The following is a 20153-nucleotide window of genomic DNA, read 5'->3' on the forward strand; positions in this document are numbered from 1 at the left end:
TCGTAAGTGGACACTGGAGACACGTCAACGTTTACAGCTGTGTGTCCAAGGAGTCTCCTTGTGTTCAGATTTCATTACGGTATGTGTCACTTCTTCTCATAAAAAAATGGCCTTCGACCGGCGAATTTATCGCCAGTCAAGAGCGAGAGCTAAATTTAAAGCTTTTGCTCATGTTGACATTGGAAGGTGAGGTCATTTCAGAGAAGCAAAAAGGAGCACGAACAGATGAAAATCGGCCCCCACACCCTGTGACGATGGTGTATTTTCCCCTTACGGCTCCTTCAGGACACATTGACCTTAACATGTGAAATAGATCCTTCCCCCTTTTCATCAGACCCTGATCTCAAAGAGAAACGGCGATAAGCCTAATCGTTATCAAGTTTCTGTTCTCTGTTTGTGGGTTTGTGACGTGCTCTGTTAGTCAGAATAAGGTTGATGTTTTGGGGGATTGTATTTCCCGCTCTTCTGATGTGTTTTACATGTGTTTCCTGGAAATCAGCTGATAATAATGGCAGTGAAGACAAGTTTGGATGATTATTTCCTGAGTAGTAACGGCCTGGAGCACAGTAGCAGTGCAGGAGAAAATGAAAGGGGTTTTCTGTAACCACTGGCACTGTTTGAATGACCGGTTCTTAAACAGCACTTTTCTCCTCTACTTGAGCACCAAAGCACTTTATACTTCATGCCTCATTTACCTACTCACACACATTGATACAAACACTTTTTCTGCATCTAAGTGTTTTATATCTAACATTCATGCATCAGGAGCAACTGTGTTTGGTATCTTCCCCAAGGATCATTTGGTATGAAGACTGGAGCGATCGAACCACCAAACCTGCTCTACCTCCTGAGCCACAGCCCCCAGCTGTACTTTTTATACTCTGATTAAGCGTTAGACCCAGTGAGGAGGTGGCATCTTGTTGTGAAGCTGTTTTCTGTAGTTTAGAGTAATTTTCTCCCTAGTTTGGTTTAATCAATAGCTTTTTTTGCACCTCTCCTCCTCTTAAGATCCCATTGAAAGTGATGCAGAATTTTTCAGAATCCTCCCCCTGATTTTTATACGTAAATAACATCTCAGACTCACCAAAAATACTAATCAGTGAACTTTCCACCTGACAGGCGATCTCACCTGGGTAAGGAGAAGGAGGGGTTGCTGTACCAGCTGCTCCCCAGCTGTGAACGCTCCTGCCCTCTGGGTGGGGTATCATCTGATCCGCTGCTCAGCCTCTCGCTGGAGGGAGCTCGGGTGGCGTCCGAGTCCCCCGTCACAGTAAAGATAGAGTCAGACAGACTGGGCCTCTCATCGTGCGCCAGCGGGGCGAAGCTGAGCTGGACGATCTGCCTGGCGCTCTGGCACACGGGGCCGTGGATAGCGGGTGTTAGTGTGGGCAGGTCAAAGGTCAGGACAGTGTGGGTGCTGGAGGTGAGCAGCTCCTCGCTGTCCAGGCTGTTGTACGACGTCCCTTTGGCTCGGTGCGACTCCATGATGCTCTCAAAGTGGCGGCTGAAGGTGTCCTCTGTGGCGAGGCGGGGTCCGGATACCAAGATGGGGGATTTCAAGGCTGGATGGTGGTTGTCGAAAAAGGTTTCCACTGGTCTGAACAGACAGGATAGAAAATAAAGAAAAAGAGACTTTTGATAAGATTTTTTTTTTCTTTTGCCAGAACGTAATTTACTGAACTGTTTAAAGGTGTGACTTTTACTTCCTGATTATGACCAACTTGAAAAGTAGGTTAGGGATGAGATCCCTACATTTAGGTCAGGGGAACATCCCGCATCACCAGAATTCTCCTGTTTGTGTTTACAGCTTCACACGAGGCGTCTGCTCACCTCTTCAGAAGGTGTCCAAACACCTCAGGCTCCTCCTCAGCTGCACACTGCTGCTTCCTGCTGTCTCCCTGCATCCTCACACTTGCCCAGCTCACCATTTCTTCCTCTTCTTCCTCTTCCTCCTCATCGTCTTCTCCTTCTTCCTCCACAGCTCTTCCTTCCCTCATCGCCTCCTCCTCCCCATCTGTTCTCCCATAAGCCAGCCCTCCCAGAGGGCTGCTGCCCGTCCCTGAGGTTCCCTGCACGCTGCGGTTGCTCCCAAATGCAGAGTCGGCGTCTTCCTGCTCGGCCAGCAGCACCTCGTCTATGTCCGTCTCACGGTAGCATCGAAGCGGGACAGCGTCCAGGTCAGTTTCTGAATACTTGAGTGTCCTGCGAATGATGCCCGTTTTGGGCGATGTTCCTATGACGGCTGGGGGAGGGGTCACCAGCTCTACCTCCACGTGCTGCACCTCGTGGTTGGCTGAAAGCAGAGGCAGGGAGGATGGCGGAGTAGGGGTGGGAGACTCACTGGAGTTACCACTAGGAGGAGCTGTGGAGGTTCCCTCTGGAGAATCTGCAGAGGAAGAAAATCAATTATGATCACTTAAAAGGCGTATGTGGTTTCTGAGGACAATGTAGAGGTGATTAGCAGTGTGCCACTCCCCTGCTTACAAAGACTGGGTCATATAGAAGTCTATGGAAAAACAGCCCAGAAGCGCCTTTATTTGCGACCTCAGTAACACTTTCCTCATAAGTTTAAAGCCTTAATCGTTATGACTGAATGAATTTTTATGACTGCAATGACCAAAAGTCTGTTCTTCCCCTTTTCAATATACACTCAACAAAAATATAAACGCAACACCTTTGTTTTTGCTCCCATTCCCCATGGGATGGACGTAGAGACCAAAAAATTCATTCCAGATACACAATATAACCATCCCTCCCAAACAGTGGTCACAAATCAGTCCAAATGTGTGGTAGTGGGCACATCTGCTATATTGAGATAATCCATCCCACCTCACAGGTGTGCCACATCAGGATGCTGATCTGACATCATGAGTAGTGCACAGGTGTACCTCAGACTGCCCACAACAAAAGGCCACCCTGGAATGTGCAGTTTTTTGCGCTATTGGGGGTCTGGGGACCCAGAACCGGTCAGTATCTGGTGTGACCACCATTTGCCTCATGCAGTGCAACACATCGTCGCATGGAGTCTATCAGATTGTCAGTTGTGGCCTGTGGAATGTTGGTCCACTCCACTTCAATGGCTGTGCGAGGTTGTTGGATATTCGTGGGAACTGGTACACGCTGTCGTATACGCAGGTCAAGCACATCCCGAACATGCTCAATGGGTGACATGTCCGGTGAGTATGCTGGCCATGCAAGAACTGGGACATTCTCAGCTGCCATCTGCCCTGAACAATGTGAACCATGATTCATCCGTGAAGCGCACACCTCTCCAACGTGCCAGACGCCATCGAATGTGAGCATTTGCCCACACAAGTCTGTTACGGCGACGAGCTGGAGTCAGGTCAAGACCCCGATGAGGACGACGGGCATGCAGTTGAGCGTCCCTGAGACGGTTTCTGACAGTTTGTGCAGAAATTGTTTGGTTGTGCAAACCAATTGTTCCAGCAGCTGTCTGGGTGGCTGGTCTCAGACGATCTTGGAGGTGAACCTGCTGGATGTGGAGGTCCTGGGCTGGTGTGGTTACACGAGGTCTGCGGTTGTGAGGCCGGTTGGATGTGCTGCCATATTCTCTGAAACGCCTGTGGAGACGGCTTATGGTTGAGAAATGAACATTCAATGCACGGGCGACAGATCTGGTTGACATTCCTGCTGTCAGCATGCCAGTTGCACACTCCCTCATTGCTTGTGGCATCTGTGGCATTTTGCTGTGAGACAAAACTGCACATTCCAGGGTGGCCTTTTGTTGTGGGCAGTCTGAGGTACACCTGTGCACTACTCATGTTGTCAGATCAGCATCCTGATGTGGCACACCTGTGAGGTGGGATGGATTATCTCAATATGGCAGATGTGCCCACTACCACACATTTGGACTGATTTGTGACCACTGTTTGGGAGGGATGGTTATATTGTGTATCTGGAATGAATTTTAGGTCTCTACGTCCATCCCATGGGGAATGGGAGCAAAAACAAAAGTGTTGCGTTTATATTTTTGTTGAGTGTATAACATCAGAATATTTACAGCATCAAATTTGTATTCTATTACTGTCAATTTATATACCTTTGATTGATCAAGTTACATGTTAAATTGATGATCCATCCATCCACTTATCCCTTTCAGGGTCACGGGGGGCACTGGAGCCTATCCCAGCTGTTATAGGGCGAGAGGCGGGGTACACCCTGGACAGGTCGCCAGTCTGGCAGGGCTATAGGGCTACTAGCTCTTAGCATAGCTTTGCAGCTGATCATATGTCTGAAGCAAGCTATTTTTGCTCCTCCCCCTTTAAGACCATCCTTCGTTTAAGCAAGCTTTCTTCTGATTGGTTCCCCTTTGTAAATGGTAGGGAGTAGAACACTGCCTTCTTGCATCGTGCTGCCAAACACCGTTTTCTCAAATTGTGAATGTTATGGTTTACTTTGCAAGTTCGGTAAAAAAATTTTTTTTTTTTTTACTTTTTTCAAATATTTCTATGATGATAACAATAAATAAAATTCACAGATATCCTTGTTGAAACTAAAATGTTTACAATAAATGGGAGAATTATATTAGGAAGCGCCCTGATTTTATTTTCCTTAGTTAAACAGAAAAGCTTTTGTGAAGAAATCCCTGCTGCTGTTCCTGTATCAGCTGACACATCACACCTGAGTATGTTTCCCTGAGCGACAAACTGCGACATTGAAAGCAGTACTGCTACTTCACTAGCTTCTCTATCTCTGTGTGAAATGTTCCCATGAGAGGAAGGAAGAACATGAAGGCAGAACGTGCAGAAACTCAATATAAGTAAGACAGAAATGCTCTCACGTTTCTCCCCCCTGCCAGCAGCCTCCTCAGCAGGGGTCCCGAATAAAAACTCCCACTTAGCACGAGCGATCTTCTGACAGTGCAGCGAGGGCACGGGCGCTGCACATCCACTGTCCGTCTGCAAGAGACACACACTAGCTTAGAGGCTAACTCTGAAGTGCAGCATTAATGGGCAGGAGGGGAAAAGGTGGTTAGCATACAGTCAAAAATCCAAGTATGCCTTCCTTCCTTCTTTTTTGTTATCAGCAGAACCCACCTGTATTCCTGAGGTGGCAGCCCCGGTCTCATTGCTCTGGTGACTGGACTGGCTGGACTCTGGGGACACACAGTCCCTGTCTCCCAAGCTCCCCGTCACCCCGCTGGAGCTCCGTGAAGACGACCCTCCCATAACGCCATTCTGCTCCCCCTCAGGAGGCTCTTCGGCCCTCCGAGAACGAGGCTGCAGTGCTGCACCGTATCCCTCCCTCTCGTTACCTTGCTCTTCCTCATCACAGCCCTCATCCTCCTCTCCAGAGTCCAGCACCACAGGACCCAGAAGAAGGATCTCCCTCCTCCTCTGCTCAGCCCGCTTCTGCTGTGCTGTCGGGCTGAGAGGCCTGCGGCGCTGCCTGGATTGTTGATCAGATGTTTGGACCCTTTTAGACTGTAATACGGGGTCGGGGCTTGGCTTGGGGCTGTTTTCCACGCCATTCCCCCACTCCTGCCTGGAAGTCCAGCTGACCGGCGCCTCCTCAACACTTTGATTGATAAAGAGTCTGCGAGCGAGCTCTGTGCAGTCCCCTTTCTCGAAACAGCTTGGATCTCCTCTCCTGTCCAGGCCTGGGGACCAGGAGTCTCCAGTGTACTGTGGCGGCTGACGGCGATGCAGGGTGGGGGTATCTGGCGGTCGGAGCTCAGCTTGGAATAGCCTCGGGTCCCTAATGGGTGAGCTGAGCTCTGTGGGAGGATGAGAGGGACGAAGGACACGTGAAGGAAGGGCGGGGGAATTCTGAGTGGCTGATAAGATGGAGCTCTGCTGCATTGTGTCATGATTAGTGTGACAGTTTGTCTCTTGTGATCGTGAGTTTTCAGGCTGGTGTGAGTCTGTGTTGTCGGTTGCTGGCGTGTGTTGTTGGTCGTTTAAAGGGATGTTCATTCTGAGCGTTTGCTTAAACTGTTGTGCATTTGGAGCGGGTTCTCCAGAGTTTGAGCTGCTTGTGAGCTCTCCTAAAGGATTGTGCAACGAGGACCTCCTCGCCTCTGTGAGAACTGAAGATGCTTTGGTGGCCTCTTCAGGACTGTGAGCTGGAGAGGAAGATTTGCTGTTGCTTAACTGGTTCAAACCGTCGACTCCATTATTGCCAAGTTGGAGGATTGCGCCCTGCGGTGAAGTGCTCATATTGCAGGTCCTCTTAATGTGTCTGTTGACAGCTGGACTTCCAGTCAGAAGAGGGCTTTGGGGCTCAGGGGGCCCAGATCTCTCAAGCGAGGACTGCTTGGACTGCGAGGATAGCTGGTCTGAGGCTGGGCTCCAAGGCAGCCCACATGGAGCCAGATCTTTGGGGTTTACGCTGATGTTCTGACGCTGAACGGGAGATCCAGCCCAGGACTGACAGCGCGGTTGTTGGTAGTAGCATGAAGCTGAGGTGTGCTCAAGTGCATGGGCCAGTTTAATCCTCAATAAGGGGGATCCAAACTCCTCTACAGCCCTCTTGGTAGCTGCCCTGCCGATGGGGTCAAAGTGTGGCTTGCAAAGGCCGGGGGAGAACGTCTGCTGGTGACTTCCTGGACTCTGGAAAGTCAGCTTGGGACTGGAGCTGCACGATGAATCGGGACTCCCAAACCAAACTGGGTCGCTGAGGCGTTTTCGAAAGCTGGAAGACGTGGACCATTCCTCTTTGGCTTGTCTCTCGCACACAGAGTTGCGTGGACTCTCCACTTTCTTCACATTTGACTTCTCGACGTAACTGAAGGTGACCACACTCCGCTTCCCGTCGCTGACTTCCTCTTCATTAAGTCTCTTGCGAATAGGAGGGGTGTGAGGGACACTGACTTTTCCCGAAGAGGTCGCTGGTGAAGAGTGCAGGGGTGAGCTCCAACGCTTGCTGATCGTAGGTGAGCTGCTGGTTTGCTGGAGCTGAAAGCTAACGGTGTTTCGAGAGGGAGACTGGCCGTGCGTGCAGTCCTGAGCCAGGTGGCGAGCCGTGGAGGCTTTGCTGACGATCTGGCGTGTCGTCTGGCTCCTTAGCTGAGAGAGGAGCTCCGCGGGACTGTCCTGAACCGAATGCCCCTGAGCAATCCCTTCTTCACTCTCCCTCTTTCCTCCATTCTGATCTGGGGCAGACCTCACTTCCACATACAGATGAAGGACTTTTCCAGACTGGGACATGACCTCCTCTCAGCACGTAATGAGGACACAGAAACAGAAATGGAGCAGAGAAAGAGGCAGACAGGGTGGAAAGAGGGCTCTTCTTTGCTCTTTTTCTCTGTTTTTGTCAGTTTGGATGTTGTTTTCCTGCTGGTGGTGGGTGTCAGTTTATTTTTAGACGGTCTTTCTTCTCCCTCCTGTGTGCACAGCAGAGACACACAGGCTGAACGGCCAGAGGACAAACATGCCCGCGCGACGACTCCAGCAGCTCCCTATTCTTCATACCTGTGAATGAAAGAGAGGAGCTGTTGTTATCTTTATGCATCCTCAGATGACTCCCGATACACACTGGATGATTCAGTATTTACGATGCCCAAAGGGACCAAGCATCAGCTTACTCTCTGGAAACCTACTCACACGTTTCGGAAGTCTCAATTTGTCAGCTGTGTTCGATGCTTTCTGTAACCGCCATCTAGACACAGTTCACTCCTAAACTGTGTCAGCTATTTCTGTCATTATTCATGTAAACACTGGAGCAAGTATAATGAGTATCTTCCATGAGTGCCCTGTTTTCTCTACAAATTCCCACGATATTGTGCCTCTCCTGTGTTAATGGTGGCCAGCTTTTTCCCCTCCTGCTTCCAGTGTGATTTCATCCACGTTTTAATTTGCTGCTTCTTTCTGAACATTTTTTTTTCATTCCCAATTATTTTAAAAACTATATGTTAAAACACTGAATGACCTAAAAGAGACTCTTCAAAGTCAGTGATGTTATGTGGTGCAATTACAGAGTTAGGTCCAGAAGTTTAAGACAACAAAATGAAACAAATTCCATCTCTTTTTTTTTCGTGGAGTTTGAAAGAGTTAAGATGTGACTGAAGTACAGACTTTGAACTTTGATTCAAGGGTTTTATTAAAAACATTGTAGCTATACAAAGTACCCAATTTACAGAGGCTCTAAAGTAACTGGGGAAAATAAATCTAGAACCAATGGAGAACACCAGCTGCTGCATATCTTCCTTTGAGACTAAAGCCACCTTCAGCTGCTGATTGTTTGTGGGTCTCTATACTTTCTTGGCCATCTTAGGTTGTTTATGCAGTTTGGTTTGGGTCATTATCCATTTGCACTGTGAAGCTCTGTCCTTCAGCATTCATCCTGCTGCTGTTTCTATCAGCAGTCACGTCATCAATAAACAGTAGTGACCTGCTTCCACTGGCAGCCATACATGCCCATGGCATATAACTGTCACAATCAATCAATATGAAGCAACAACTCTGAGTAAAATGAAACAAATATGAAAAACTATAACAAATTAAATGTTTATTAATTAATAATTAACCATTAAGGAAAATGTGCCTGTAAACAGACAATTTGATCAGATTCAATTCATTGTAACATTTTACACTGTAGTTAAAATGTTACAAAACAAAACTACATGGAAAATGCATGTACAGTGGGGCAAAAAAGTATTTAGTCAGCCACCAATTGTGCAAGTTCCCCCACTTAAAATGATGACAGAGGTCAGTAATTTGCACCAGAGGTACACTTCAACTGTGAGAGACAGAATGTGAAAAAAAAATCCATGAATTCACATGGTAGGATTTGTAAAGAATTTATTCGTAAATCAGCGTGGAAAATAAGTATTTGGTCACCTCAAACAAGGAAAATCTCTGGCTCTCACAGACCTGTAACGTCTTCTGTAAGAAGCTTTTCTGTCCCCCACTCGTTACCTGTATGAATGGCACCTGTTTGAACTCATCATCTGTATAAAAGACACCTGTCCACAGCCTCAAACAGTCAGACTCCAAACTCCGCCATGGCCAAGACCAAAGAGCTTTCGAAGGACACCAGGAAAAGTATTGTAGACCTGCACCAGACTGGGAAGAGTGAATCTACAATAAGCAAGCAGCTTGGTGTGAAAAAATCAACTGTGGGAGCAATCATCAGAAAATGGAAGACATACAAGACCACTGATAATCTCCCTCGATCTGGGGCTCCACGCAAGATCTCATCCCGTGGGGTCAAAATGATCATGAGAACGGTGAGCAAAGATCCCAGAACCACACGGGGGGACCTGGTGAATGACCTGCAGAGAGCTGGGACCAAAGTAACAAAGGTCACCATCAGTAACACACTACAACGGCAGGGAATCAAATCCCGCAGTGCCAGACGTGTTCCGCTGCTGAAGCCAGTGCATGTCCAGGCCCGTCTGAAGTTTGCCAGAGAGCACATGGATGGTACAGCAGAGGATTGGGAGAATGTCATGTGGTCAGATGAAACCAAAGTAGAACTTTTTGGTATAAACTCAACTCGTCGTGTTTGGAGGAAGAAGAATACTGAGTTGCATCCCAAGAACACCATACCTACTGTGAAGCATGGGGGTGGAAACATCATGCTATGGGGCTGTTTTTCTGCCAAGGGGACAGGACGACTGATCCGTGTTAAGGACAGAATGAATGGGGCCATGTATCGTGAGATTTTGAGCCAAAACCTCCTTCCATCAGTGAGAACTTTGAAGATGAAACGAGGCTGGGTCTTCCAACATGACAATGATCCAAAACACACCGCCCGGGCAACAAAGGAGTGGCTCCGTAAGAAGCATTTGAAAGTCCTGGAGTGGCCTAGCCAGTCTCCAGACCTCAACCCCATAGAAAATCTGTGGCGGGAGTTGAAAGTCCGTGTTGCTCGGCGACAGCCCCAAAACATCACTGCTCTCGAGAAGATCTGCATGGAGGAATGGGCCAAAATACCAGCTACTGTGTGTGCAAACCTGGTAAAGACCTATAGTAAACGTTTGACCTCTGTTATTGCCAACAAAGGTTATGTTACAAAGTATTGAGTTGTATTTTTGTTATTGACCAAATACTTATTTTCCACCCTGATTTACGAATAAATACTTTACAAATCCTACCATGTGGATTCATGGATTTTTTTTTTCACATTCTGTCTCTCACAGTTGAAGTGTACCTCTGGTGCAAATTACTGACCTCTGTCATCATTTTAGGTGGGGGAACTTGCACAATCGGTGGCTGACTAAATACTTTTTTGCCCCACTGTATGCATTTTGTTTCAGTTTAATGAGTCTGTCTGTGGCTCTCTTTGGTGAAGGCCTGTGAACGTAATCAATTAAAAACGGGCAAACCGAGAACCATTAACTATACCTGGATAAAATCTAAATACACACACACACACACACACACACACACACACACACACACACACACACACACACACACACACACACAGAAATAACAAACTGTTGTTCTGATGCCGAACAGTATAGACACAGCTTGGCAGTATTTTAGCTGCTGAAGTTATACAGTGAACAAAAAGGGGAGAAATGTACTCTGTGTACAACAAACTACTGTTGCTGTGGTAATGGCACCTTAAAATAGTTTCCACTGTATGACGCACAAGTGCACACAACTAAGTCTCCCAGATAGTTTTAGTGACTGCATCGGTTCATATAAAGTCAATACAAATAATATGTTTAAAGTGTGCACACTCGTTTCCTAAACACGTGCTTCATGAACAAGAGAGTTGAAGAAGAGAGTGCATGTGGGGTGGTGTGGGTGGTGGAAACCAGCGTCAGAGGTGATTTGTGACAGAAGGTTTCCAAGATGGCAGTGAGACCTGCTATGATGTAAGGTTTGGAGATGCTGACACTGACAAAAACACATGAGGCCGAGCTGAAGATGTTAAGATTTTCATTGGGAGTGAGCAGACTGGGATTAGTAATGATGAGTACATCAGAGGGACAGCTCAGGTTGTTATTTAGAAACAAATGTACAGCAGCAAGGCTGAGATGCTTTGGGCATGTGCAAAGGAAAGACAGTGGATTCAGTGGACAAAGGATGCTGGATATGGAGCTGCAAGGCAGGAGGAAAAGAGGAAGACCTCAGAGAAGATTCATGGTGTAGTGACGGAGGACATGCGGAGGGTTAGTGTGACAGAGGAGGATCCTGGGTACAGGGTGAGACGGACACAGATAATCTGCTGTGCTGTGAACAGGATCAGTCGAAGAAGAAATGTATGGTGTGTGTGTTAAAAACACCGAAATACCTCAAATTTAGCACAATGTGGGGATGCAGAAATATAAAATGTAAAGCTCAGTGAAAAGGAAGAAAGGAAAACTACAGCAAGGTGTGATAGTCAACCTGAAGACTGTATGTGGCTCCATGAGCTCACACTCCTGCAATAAACCAAAGTTCTCTGATGGTTAAGTGGAAAGAAACGATGGAGTCTCCTCATGATCAGGTCCTCATCATCTCCCTTCTCCACTCCAACCGTTCACGGCAGATGGCTGCCTCTCCCTGAGCCTGGTTCTGCAGGAGCTTTCTTCCTGTTAAGAGGGAGTTTTTTTCTTCCTGCTGTTGCCAAGATTGTTGAGGTTTCTATATATTATTGTGGGGTCTTTACCTTACAATATAAAGCACCTTGAGGTGACTGATGTTTTGATTTGGTGTTACATGAATTAGTTGAACTTTATCTTCAGTGGACACTTTGATGATATTAACGCTGCAGGATTTATTTGCTAACTTTGTTCCCGTTACACTTTGTCGCTCTGCTTTTATTGTTACATCAAGCTTTCCACCTCAGGCAGTTGTGTTTTTCTTTTCTTTTTCAAATATTTTCTTTTTTTATGCAATTGATTTTTATTGTAAATATGCATAAAACAATGCCATGGTTCCTGGGTTGTTTTGGAGGCAGAGCTTGTATGACTGTACGGTGCAGCTGCACTGCTAAAATCTCAGCCAAAGAAAAAGGCAAATAAATAAATCAAATTTTCAATTGGAGACAAATGATAGAAATCAAAATCAAAATCAAAGGCCTCTGTTATTTCCAATGACAGATACTAATAAAAAGTAAATAATGCAGCTTTTTTATGATGTCAGAGAGAAAATGAGCTCATCCTGTAGAGGAAGCAGGAAATCATCCCACCATGTCCTCTCCCACTCTCTGAAAAGAGCCGGTGACGGGGATCGATTTACATTCTGAATAAAACAATTAAAGGGTCTGGACTCACGGGGAAAATGAGAAAATGAGGCAGGTTCAAATGATTCATGGAAACTCTAATCGGATTAGCGTGATCAGATTTTATTCAGGAATCACCATGACACTGATGCAGCGATGATGAAGAGGACTTTCTCTGTGCAAAGATATTGAATTAAGTAATGTTTAGTTCCTGTCTGTTCACTGACAAGTCCACCATCAGATCCAGCTGGCTGCTCAGCCATAACATGCACATGAAGCTAAACCCTAAGCACAGAAATCTCTTTGTTATTCTCTTTGTTATAGTCCACGTTTTGTCTTTCGAGCTAAATCTCCTGGCGGTTACTCATCTTGGCCGAGCTGACTTCTTTCCAGTCGTCTCCATTCTGTTTAACGTTGATGCAGAACGACTTTCCACGCCAGTGACGACGCAGACAACAGAACTCTTGTTTAAAAAAAAAAAAAGAAGTCACTCAAATGAGGACGGTGAGCTGCCAGCAGTGACAGATTGGAGCTGCCTTATGGTAGCAGTGGGAGAGAACGTGCACGCTCATAACTGAAGCCGACAGAACAAAGAGAACTTGTAAGTTGGCACGCCGAGCGACCAAACTTTCCCTCCCTTAACCCCAACTCATCATTCTGCCCTCACTTCAAAGACATCAGTCTCACCGAGCTGACAAATTCTCCCTGTGACGTTTAATTATTTCTGCATGCAACATTTGTTTGGATGTTTGCAGCAGGTTTGAGCCCTTATGTGCAATATTTGATAAATCCTTTACTATTTGTTGCGGATGGCAGCATGAAGCTTCATCCACAATAAAACGTCTCTGTCTTCGTGCATTTCACTGCCTCTGCATTAGTCACATTATCTGTCATTTTCACACTTTGCAGCTAGTCTTCCCACAGCTACACTACTCACCGCCAACAACTGGCCTTTGTCCAGTTGTTGGTAGCTCCCCAGGGGCCTCTGTAAAAAGGTGTGAGGAAGACAAAGTGGCTCCTTAGCTCTAAATATGACAGAACTGGCTGAGACTAAGGCTACGTCCACACTAATGTTTCATTTGAAAACGCATCGTTTTCTCTCCGTTTTGGCCTCCCGTCCACACTGAGACGGCATTTTCCCCGAAGGAAAACGTTTCAATGTGGACACACAACTCTGTGAATACAACTGAAAACGTTAGTGTGGATGCGGAGTGTTTTCAGACGAAAACGCCATTTTCAAATCTATCCGGGCTAGTGTGGACGTAGCCTAAGGTGGAAGAACCTTATCCTTGAGGGCTAAAGCCTAGAGACTGGTCTGCAACCATCTGGAAACCACCAGTCATGGGGGAAATTTGTTTTGGACAATTGGTTGCAAGTGGTTGCCACAGGCTGATGGCAGTTGTTGGGAAAATAATTCCTAAAGTCTCAGTCACTCACACCTACAGATTGCTCAGTGAGTCCCTGGCAAAATGTGTATTCTCCAACCAGTTGGCAAAAACCTCAGCCCGCCTGCTTTGGTCTCTAGCACTTAAACACGAAAAATTGCAATCAATTGCAAACAAAGCAATTCCTATGACAGTTCACATAATGAGAGTCAGCAACCTGCAGGTACCACTGACAACCAGCTGGAAATTATTGCTCCCGAGAAACCAGTAGCTGTATCACATCAGTGTGGCGGACAACTATCACACATGATAAACCTCATTAAACAGATTTTCAGTAACTAACACATAAAAATGCTGAGCTCTTTTTTAATGTAAATATCCGTTTGAGGCACAGATCCTCAGAGATCATCTGTGCTTATGATTTGTCATCACGAAGAGGTTGAAGTATGCCAGTCAGTATTGATTCAGAGAGAGCGCAGATGAGCATGAACTTAATTTGGACCTCTTTCATCCAGTTATTCGTCAGCTGACTGAGGCGGGAGCTGATGGAAGTGAGTGAGATGAAGTCGGGCGATGAGAGAAAGACCACAAGAGATAGATAAATAGATAAAAGACGGAAGGAGGAGGGAGTCGTGTAAGTGAAGGAGAGAGCTCTGCTGGCAGCAAACCAGAGTGATGGGAGTGTAGAGTTACAGGAAGGCCAGAGTTAAAAGCAGTAACACAACTGCTAATGTAACACAACCCCACTTTTCTTCTGCCAGAAAACACAAAGACAAACACTGCTTGGCTACTTTCCACCCACCAACTCCTGCTGGCATCTAGTCATACAGATAGCTAGTGGAGATTTACTTTAATAAAACCTTCCACAATCACAGTGTCACAATCATATAGGAACATTACAGCTGAACCTAATTACAAACACCGCATCATTCATCATGAGTCCCAAAAAGCAGCTTTAACCTAAGCTTAACCAACCGTGTCTGGATGCCAGCATCAAAATCTTTAACAACTTGTAAGCTACGCATATCAGCTCAAATGTAATAAAAAACAACAATAAAAAAGATGTGTGAAAAAAATGTGACTTCCCAATTTTAATGTTGAGATAAGAAGAAATAAATACTACACAGTAAACAGTGGTTTAGTTATTACAGATCTTCCTGTATCCAGACTGTAATGTTAAATCCTGGATGCAGCAGTGCTGTTCTCGAGTGCTCCGGTTCCTTTCAGCTGTCCAGCTTGCCAGTAATTCTGGACAATTTGGCATGAAGTCTGGTGGGAGCGCCACTGCTGTGCCAGAAGTTACAAGAGGAACAATCCATTTACCAGCTCCTGCCACACTCAGTCTTATTTGCTTTGCATGTTTCCTATCATTTCAACTTCTAGATTAGCATGTAAAAAAAACAGATTTCATGCATCGATTGGTTAAACTTCTGATAAAAACTCATCTAGCTTGACAAGAAACCATCCATCAACCACAAGCTAAAAATGGAAAAGCTGGCAGCATCACTGAGGGGTAAGTTTCACTGGCCAACTGATTGCACCCAGAGAGTACGTGTGGATGCACTATGTGGGGTTTTTGCTTCATAGCTAAGAGGTTTGTAGGACGAGTGCTTGGGGCAAAGTACTGTGTTGTTTATTTGCAGATTATTTGCATCAGAAACTATTCGATAAACTACATCATTTTTATTTTTAAGCTTTTACATCTAAAGGTTTCTGACCTCTTCAACAGTCACATGAGATTTGTTCCACAATTTAGTTTTATTAATTACTTTTATAGCCAAACTTTTTTATCCAGTAGCTATTTCAGCAATTCAGACTTAACCATTGCTTTGTCTGTTACTGGAATGCATTTAGGTTGGGAATCAGCTGTGTCCCAGCAAAATCTCAAGCTACTGCATTTAGTACTGGCTAAATTTAGATTGATATTAATCGAATTTTTTTCTACCCACAATGTTAAAACATTTTAAGCCCAAATACAAGCTCAGGTGTGCATTTTGCAGGCGTGTCTGGACATGCAGCATGCACAGCAATTTTTTACTGACTGAGTCATCGTTACTGACAGTTTGGCTAAAAAGCAAAACAGAGAAATCTGATTTGGTTTTGGTCAATAGAGACATGTTTTACTTTTAGATTGTGTACTAGGAACACACTGTTTAAAATGATTTTTAATCTATTTACCACTACTACATTTTGAAATTCAGAAGAATGCAAATGTGCAGCAAGCCTGTTTTAAATAATTAATTTTTATTATTTGCATGAATAGGGAATCACTTTTACACCTTAAAACATATTTGAGATTCAAAATGTGGACTGAAATAAAACATTTTGACAAACGTTTCTTATTGTTACATTTTTAGCATTAGCTGTAGTCATGTCAGTGTCACACATTGCACTATGATAAAGCCAAAAATATTAGACCAAGCGATGAGAGTTCTTGCAGGACGCCTGAATGTGCGATCGGAGTGAGTCTGTCCAAACATGTCCCTGATGTTTGCCATTTTCTACTTTTTGGCTAAATATCTCAAGCTATTATTATTATGACTATCAAGCTATTTCCACTTATCCAAATGAAAAAGTCATTTTTAGCTACATTCTGATTTTCTAAAAAATTTAGCCAATATTATTCATCCCATTTTACGGTTTATCTTTAGTAGATATGTCACTTGGCTGATTCACTTTTAGCTAACTATATCAGTTTTAATATGGTAGTATCACTATTCATGTGAAGCAGATAGCAAGGTTTTAAAAAACCGAGGGTGTACACTGTTCTATGAAACAGTGACTGGACACAGTGGACAGTTTGCAAACCTTGCAGGTTACAGGTGTGGCCACCTTTCGCCCTAATTCTTTGTAAATATACGGCTAAACAGCTGCTGCAGATTTGTCAGCTGTACAACAAGCAAATCACCTGTTCCACCTCCCAAAGGCGCTCTACTGCATTGAGATCTGGTGACTGTGGAGGTCATCTGAGAACATTAATTAGTTGATTAAATCTTTGTAACCAGTGTTGGGTGTAACAGTGTAACGTTGGGTGTAAGTAATGCAGTGCATGACTACTATTATGTAGTTACTTGTTCTTTAGTTATGATACAAATAAATAACAATGTCAGACAAACACGCCTTTTTCTTCCAGCACACCTGCGCCACAATCAGCTGATTTCAGTTTGTATGTCAGGAGGAGGAAAATGGTGGAGTGAGACAACTTTGGCTCTTTGTAAGCACCTGCCCAGGGGGCATGCTAACGCTAAGCTAGCCAAGACCCCAGAGTGATGATAAAGCTGAGCGTGTGCTGACCCCAGCCCGGCAGCCAGAGCCTGAACTTCAGCAGCTGATAAAGACAGTGATGAACAGTCAGGCTTGCAGCACCGCCTCCTTTCTTCCTGTACATGTTTCCAAAGTACAATCACCACTTTAAAGTCTTAACCCTTTAAGACCTACCATAGAGCCAAGTCCGCCAGAGCTTATATTATATTTTTACATGCTGTAGAGCCATTTTTGGGAGCATTTCAAGTTGATATACATCAATACAACCATTATAGCCCAAATTTTAATAATATGTCTGCATTAAGTGCATAGTAATTACATAAATTGCAAAAAAGTGCAATAAACTACAAAAAAATTTAAAATCATTTTTGTTTTTTTAACATATATTTCTAGTTAGTGAAATTTAAGAGGCTTATCCCTCAAAACTGTAAATACAAAAAAGTTGCACAAAATAGTTTCCCACCACAGAAAATTTATTTTGAGTGTCTTCATAGTTTTATTTTTGAAATACACCAATTTCTATACACTGCAGGAAAAACGAAAATAAATATTATAATGCAAATTTGCAAAAAGAACTCATATTGTACTGCATCAAAATAAACTATTTCCAGCAGTGCAATATGAGTCCTAAGCATCCCAGAAACAACACAGAAAGTCATAAAGTCAAACATAACTTTTAAAAACACAAGTATAGGCTCATAAGGCCCTGATGGTAAAAAACTACATTTCCGCAAAATGACGTCACTTCCGGTTTCGGGCAGGACATGGCGGACATGCGATAGAAAGTGTTACGAACAGCTGATTGGATCGGCAAAGCGTGTTTCTGGAATATTATGTTTTTGTTGCTGCAAGTGCTTTTCATGCAGTTTTTGCAAAGCTATATGTGGAAGGAAACTGTGACCTAGGACAAGCTGATGGCATAAGATTTAAGTACAACTCCTCCGGTTGTATATGCAAAACAATTTATTGCGCTAGCTTATGTGGTTGCAGTGCTACCTGCATTTAAAAATAGTTACGCAAAACGGAGCGTGCCCACTCCGACCGACTTTAAAGGGTTAATAGACTGATTTTCCATTTTTGCTTTGTGTTCATAATAAGGACTTTTGTTGATAAAATTACTTTTAAGAAAGGTAACAATAATGTGTAATAGATTACTTTTTTTTTTACTAACAACCTCAAAACAGTTTGTGACCTAGCATATTATCTTGCATGGTCAGTAACTATACTCAGCGGTGTTGTGATGCTGAATTTGTACCGATGGGCTCAACCACCACCAGCAGCCTGAACCTTTGAGACGAGGCAGGATGGCGCCGTGTTTTGATGCTGTTTCGTGCCACTGTTAATGTGCCAGCATGGTCTTCTGCTGCCGTCCATCTGCTTCAAGGCTGGATGTGTTGTACATTCATAGATGCTCTTCTGCATACCCTGACTGTAGCGAGCGTTTAGTGAGATAGTCCTCCCTTCCTATCAGCTCAAATTCTCCTCAGACTGATACTGAGAAATACTCAGACCAGCCGAGCTGGCACTAATAGCCATGCTACGTTCAAAGTCACTTAAATCACCTTTATTCCCCATTCTGATGCTCAGTTTGAACGTCAGATCATATCAGTCACGTCTACTTGCTCAAACACACTGAGTTGCTGCTTTTTGTTAAAAAGCAGTTGTATGGAACAAAGTGGCCAAAGACAGCACATTACATTTAAAGTTTATGATGTCGATGCTTCAGCTATACCTTTTCAGAAACAGCTGGTTAAGTTCATAAACAATATTTACAGTTTAAAAGCTGTACGTGTGATAAGGCCCCTGATTAAACCTGTGACTATATGTGCAGGATGAGCTGTTGGAAATGTGCTATAAAAAATAAACTTGACCTTGACCTTAAGCCTTCATTAGTGGTTGCTGCTTCATTGGACTGTGCTTAAAATACAAATAAATAAAAATATTAGCATACTTTGAATTGCTTTTCACAGGTAGAGTAACAGGTAGGTCACAAAATAACTACCAGTAAATACTGAAAACAACAATGGCAGCAAAAAGAATGCAAAGAATTCAGCAAATCACAGACATATCTATCCATCTCTACTGAAAATCTTTGAGTGTATTTTTGATGTCAACAGCTTTTATTCACTGTCATACTCTTTTTTTTTTTCAATACTTGTTTGGCGAAGGCTGTTTATATTCTTTGCTTTTAAATATAGCGACAGACTCGATGGGGAGCCTGAAGGATGGCGCACCTTTGATCAAACCTCAATAAACAGAAAGCCACAGCCGCTCAATCAAGATGACTCATCTTCTTGTTGTTCCTGTGGGTTATAATGCTGACACAAGGGACACACACACACACGGATAAACTCCTCTGGGTCCTTGGACCAGGCTTTCATGAGTCAAATCACGCAGGTAATTAAACCCAAGCCAAAGAGTGCAGCTCTAATATTAGCTCCCTGCACATGATGGGGGAGCTGGTGCTAATATTAGCTCTCAGCTTGCTTGTTGCCGGCGCTGTGCACTAGCAGCTATGATTTCAGCAACATGACAGGTTGTGCACATTAAAAACCCGAGGGGAGATTTGGAGGTTTGTGTTAAGTTAATGGATGGTGAGGGATATTCAGAGGCATTCACACTGCAATGCGAAGCACCCTTATCATTCTCTCACTCATGGACTATCGATTTATCCGCATGTACTATTATGTTACATCATGTACTGTATCTGGCAGAACTGCCTACTCTTATAAATTCCCAAGAAATGGCTGAAAGCTCACCGTCACACCACAAACGTGTCGCTTAAACCCTGTGAACTCTGCTGAATCATAATTAACCAAGCAGCGACTGAAGAGGATGAACCAAAATGAAAGAAAGCTGTGCCAGAGCTTTCTTCGAAGCACGACTTTGTTGTTTGCACTCGATACAAGGCCGGATCGCTTCCTTTCCTTCTCACGGTGCCTTCAAAGGCATTTTCAGACAAAAGCTGATTGGTCCTCTGACTCATGCAGAGGCAGCAGCAGTGCGTATGAGGAGATGCAGAGAGGCTTATTGGTAAAGAAAAGAAGGGGGAGACATTCAATCAGCACCACGTTGGCCGTGACCTTGCTGCTGCTACAACTCCTCCACTCACTACCTTGACTCAGTGAATGAAGAACCACACTTAGACCAAAACACTAAACAAGTAACGAGACAACAAACTGTTCTTTCCTCGAATCGCAGGAAAGTACGATGTTGCGTTATGCAACAGTGACAGAAATGGAGTGCCGCTTTCACCTGCTCATGTCTCATATAGCTGCATATTTGCTGCAACCTCTCAGGTAAGAGAAATGAAGGAAAAATGCACAAGTGTAGAAAAACTGCAGTTGTTCTTGTGGCCACCTGAGTCAGTGCCCACAGACT

General features: G+C 44.4%; 1 protein-coding gene across 2 annotated transcripts in view; it reads right to left on the bottom strand.

Annotated features, from left to right (window-relative positions):
• The window catches only part of LOC146703632 (uncharacterized), a 102693-nt gene that overhangs the window by 65304 nt on the left and 17236 nt on the right, over window positions 1-20153 (bottom strand). For both annotated transcript variants that reach the window (XM_085466922.1, XM_085466921.1), the window contains exons 2-5: window positions 5058-7433; window positions 4802-4919; window positions 1831-2386; window positions 1130-1597 (exon numbers count right to left, since the gene is read on the bottom strand). In XM_085466922.1, the coding sequence (XP_085323048.1) occupies window positions 1130-1597; window positions 1831-2386; window positions 4802-4919; window positions 5058-7169 (3254 nt within the window). In that variant the 5' untranslated portion in view covers window positions 7170-7433. The remainder of the gene's footprint in view (window positions 1-1129; window positions 1598-1830; window positions 2387-4801; window positions 4920-5057; window positions 7434-20153) is intronic.

This window comes from Copadichromis virginalis, linkage group LG8 (genome assembly GCF_057382275.1).
Source record: "Copadichromis virginalis isolate Kocher_CV1m ecotype Utaka linkage group LG8, C_Virginalis_male_GT1.1, whole genome shotgun sequence".
Taxonomy (NCBI): Eukaryota; Metazoa; Chordata; class Actinopteri; order Cichliformes; family Cichlidae; genus Copadichromis; species Copadichromis virginalis.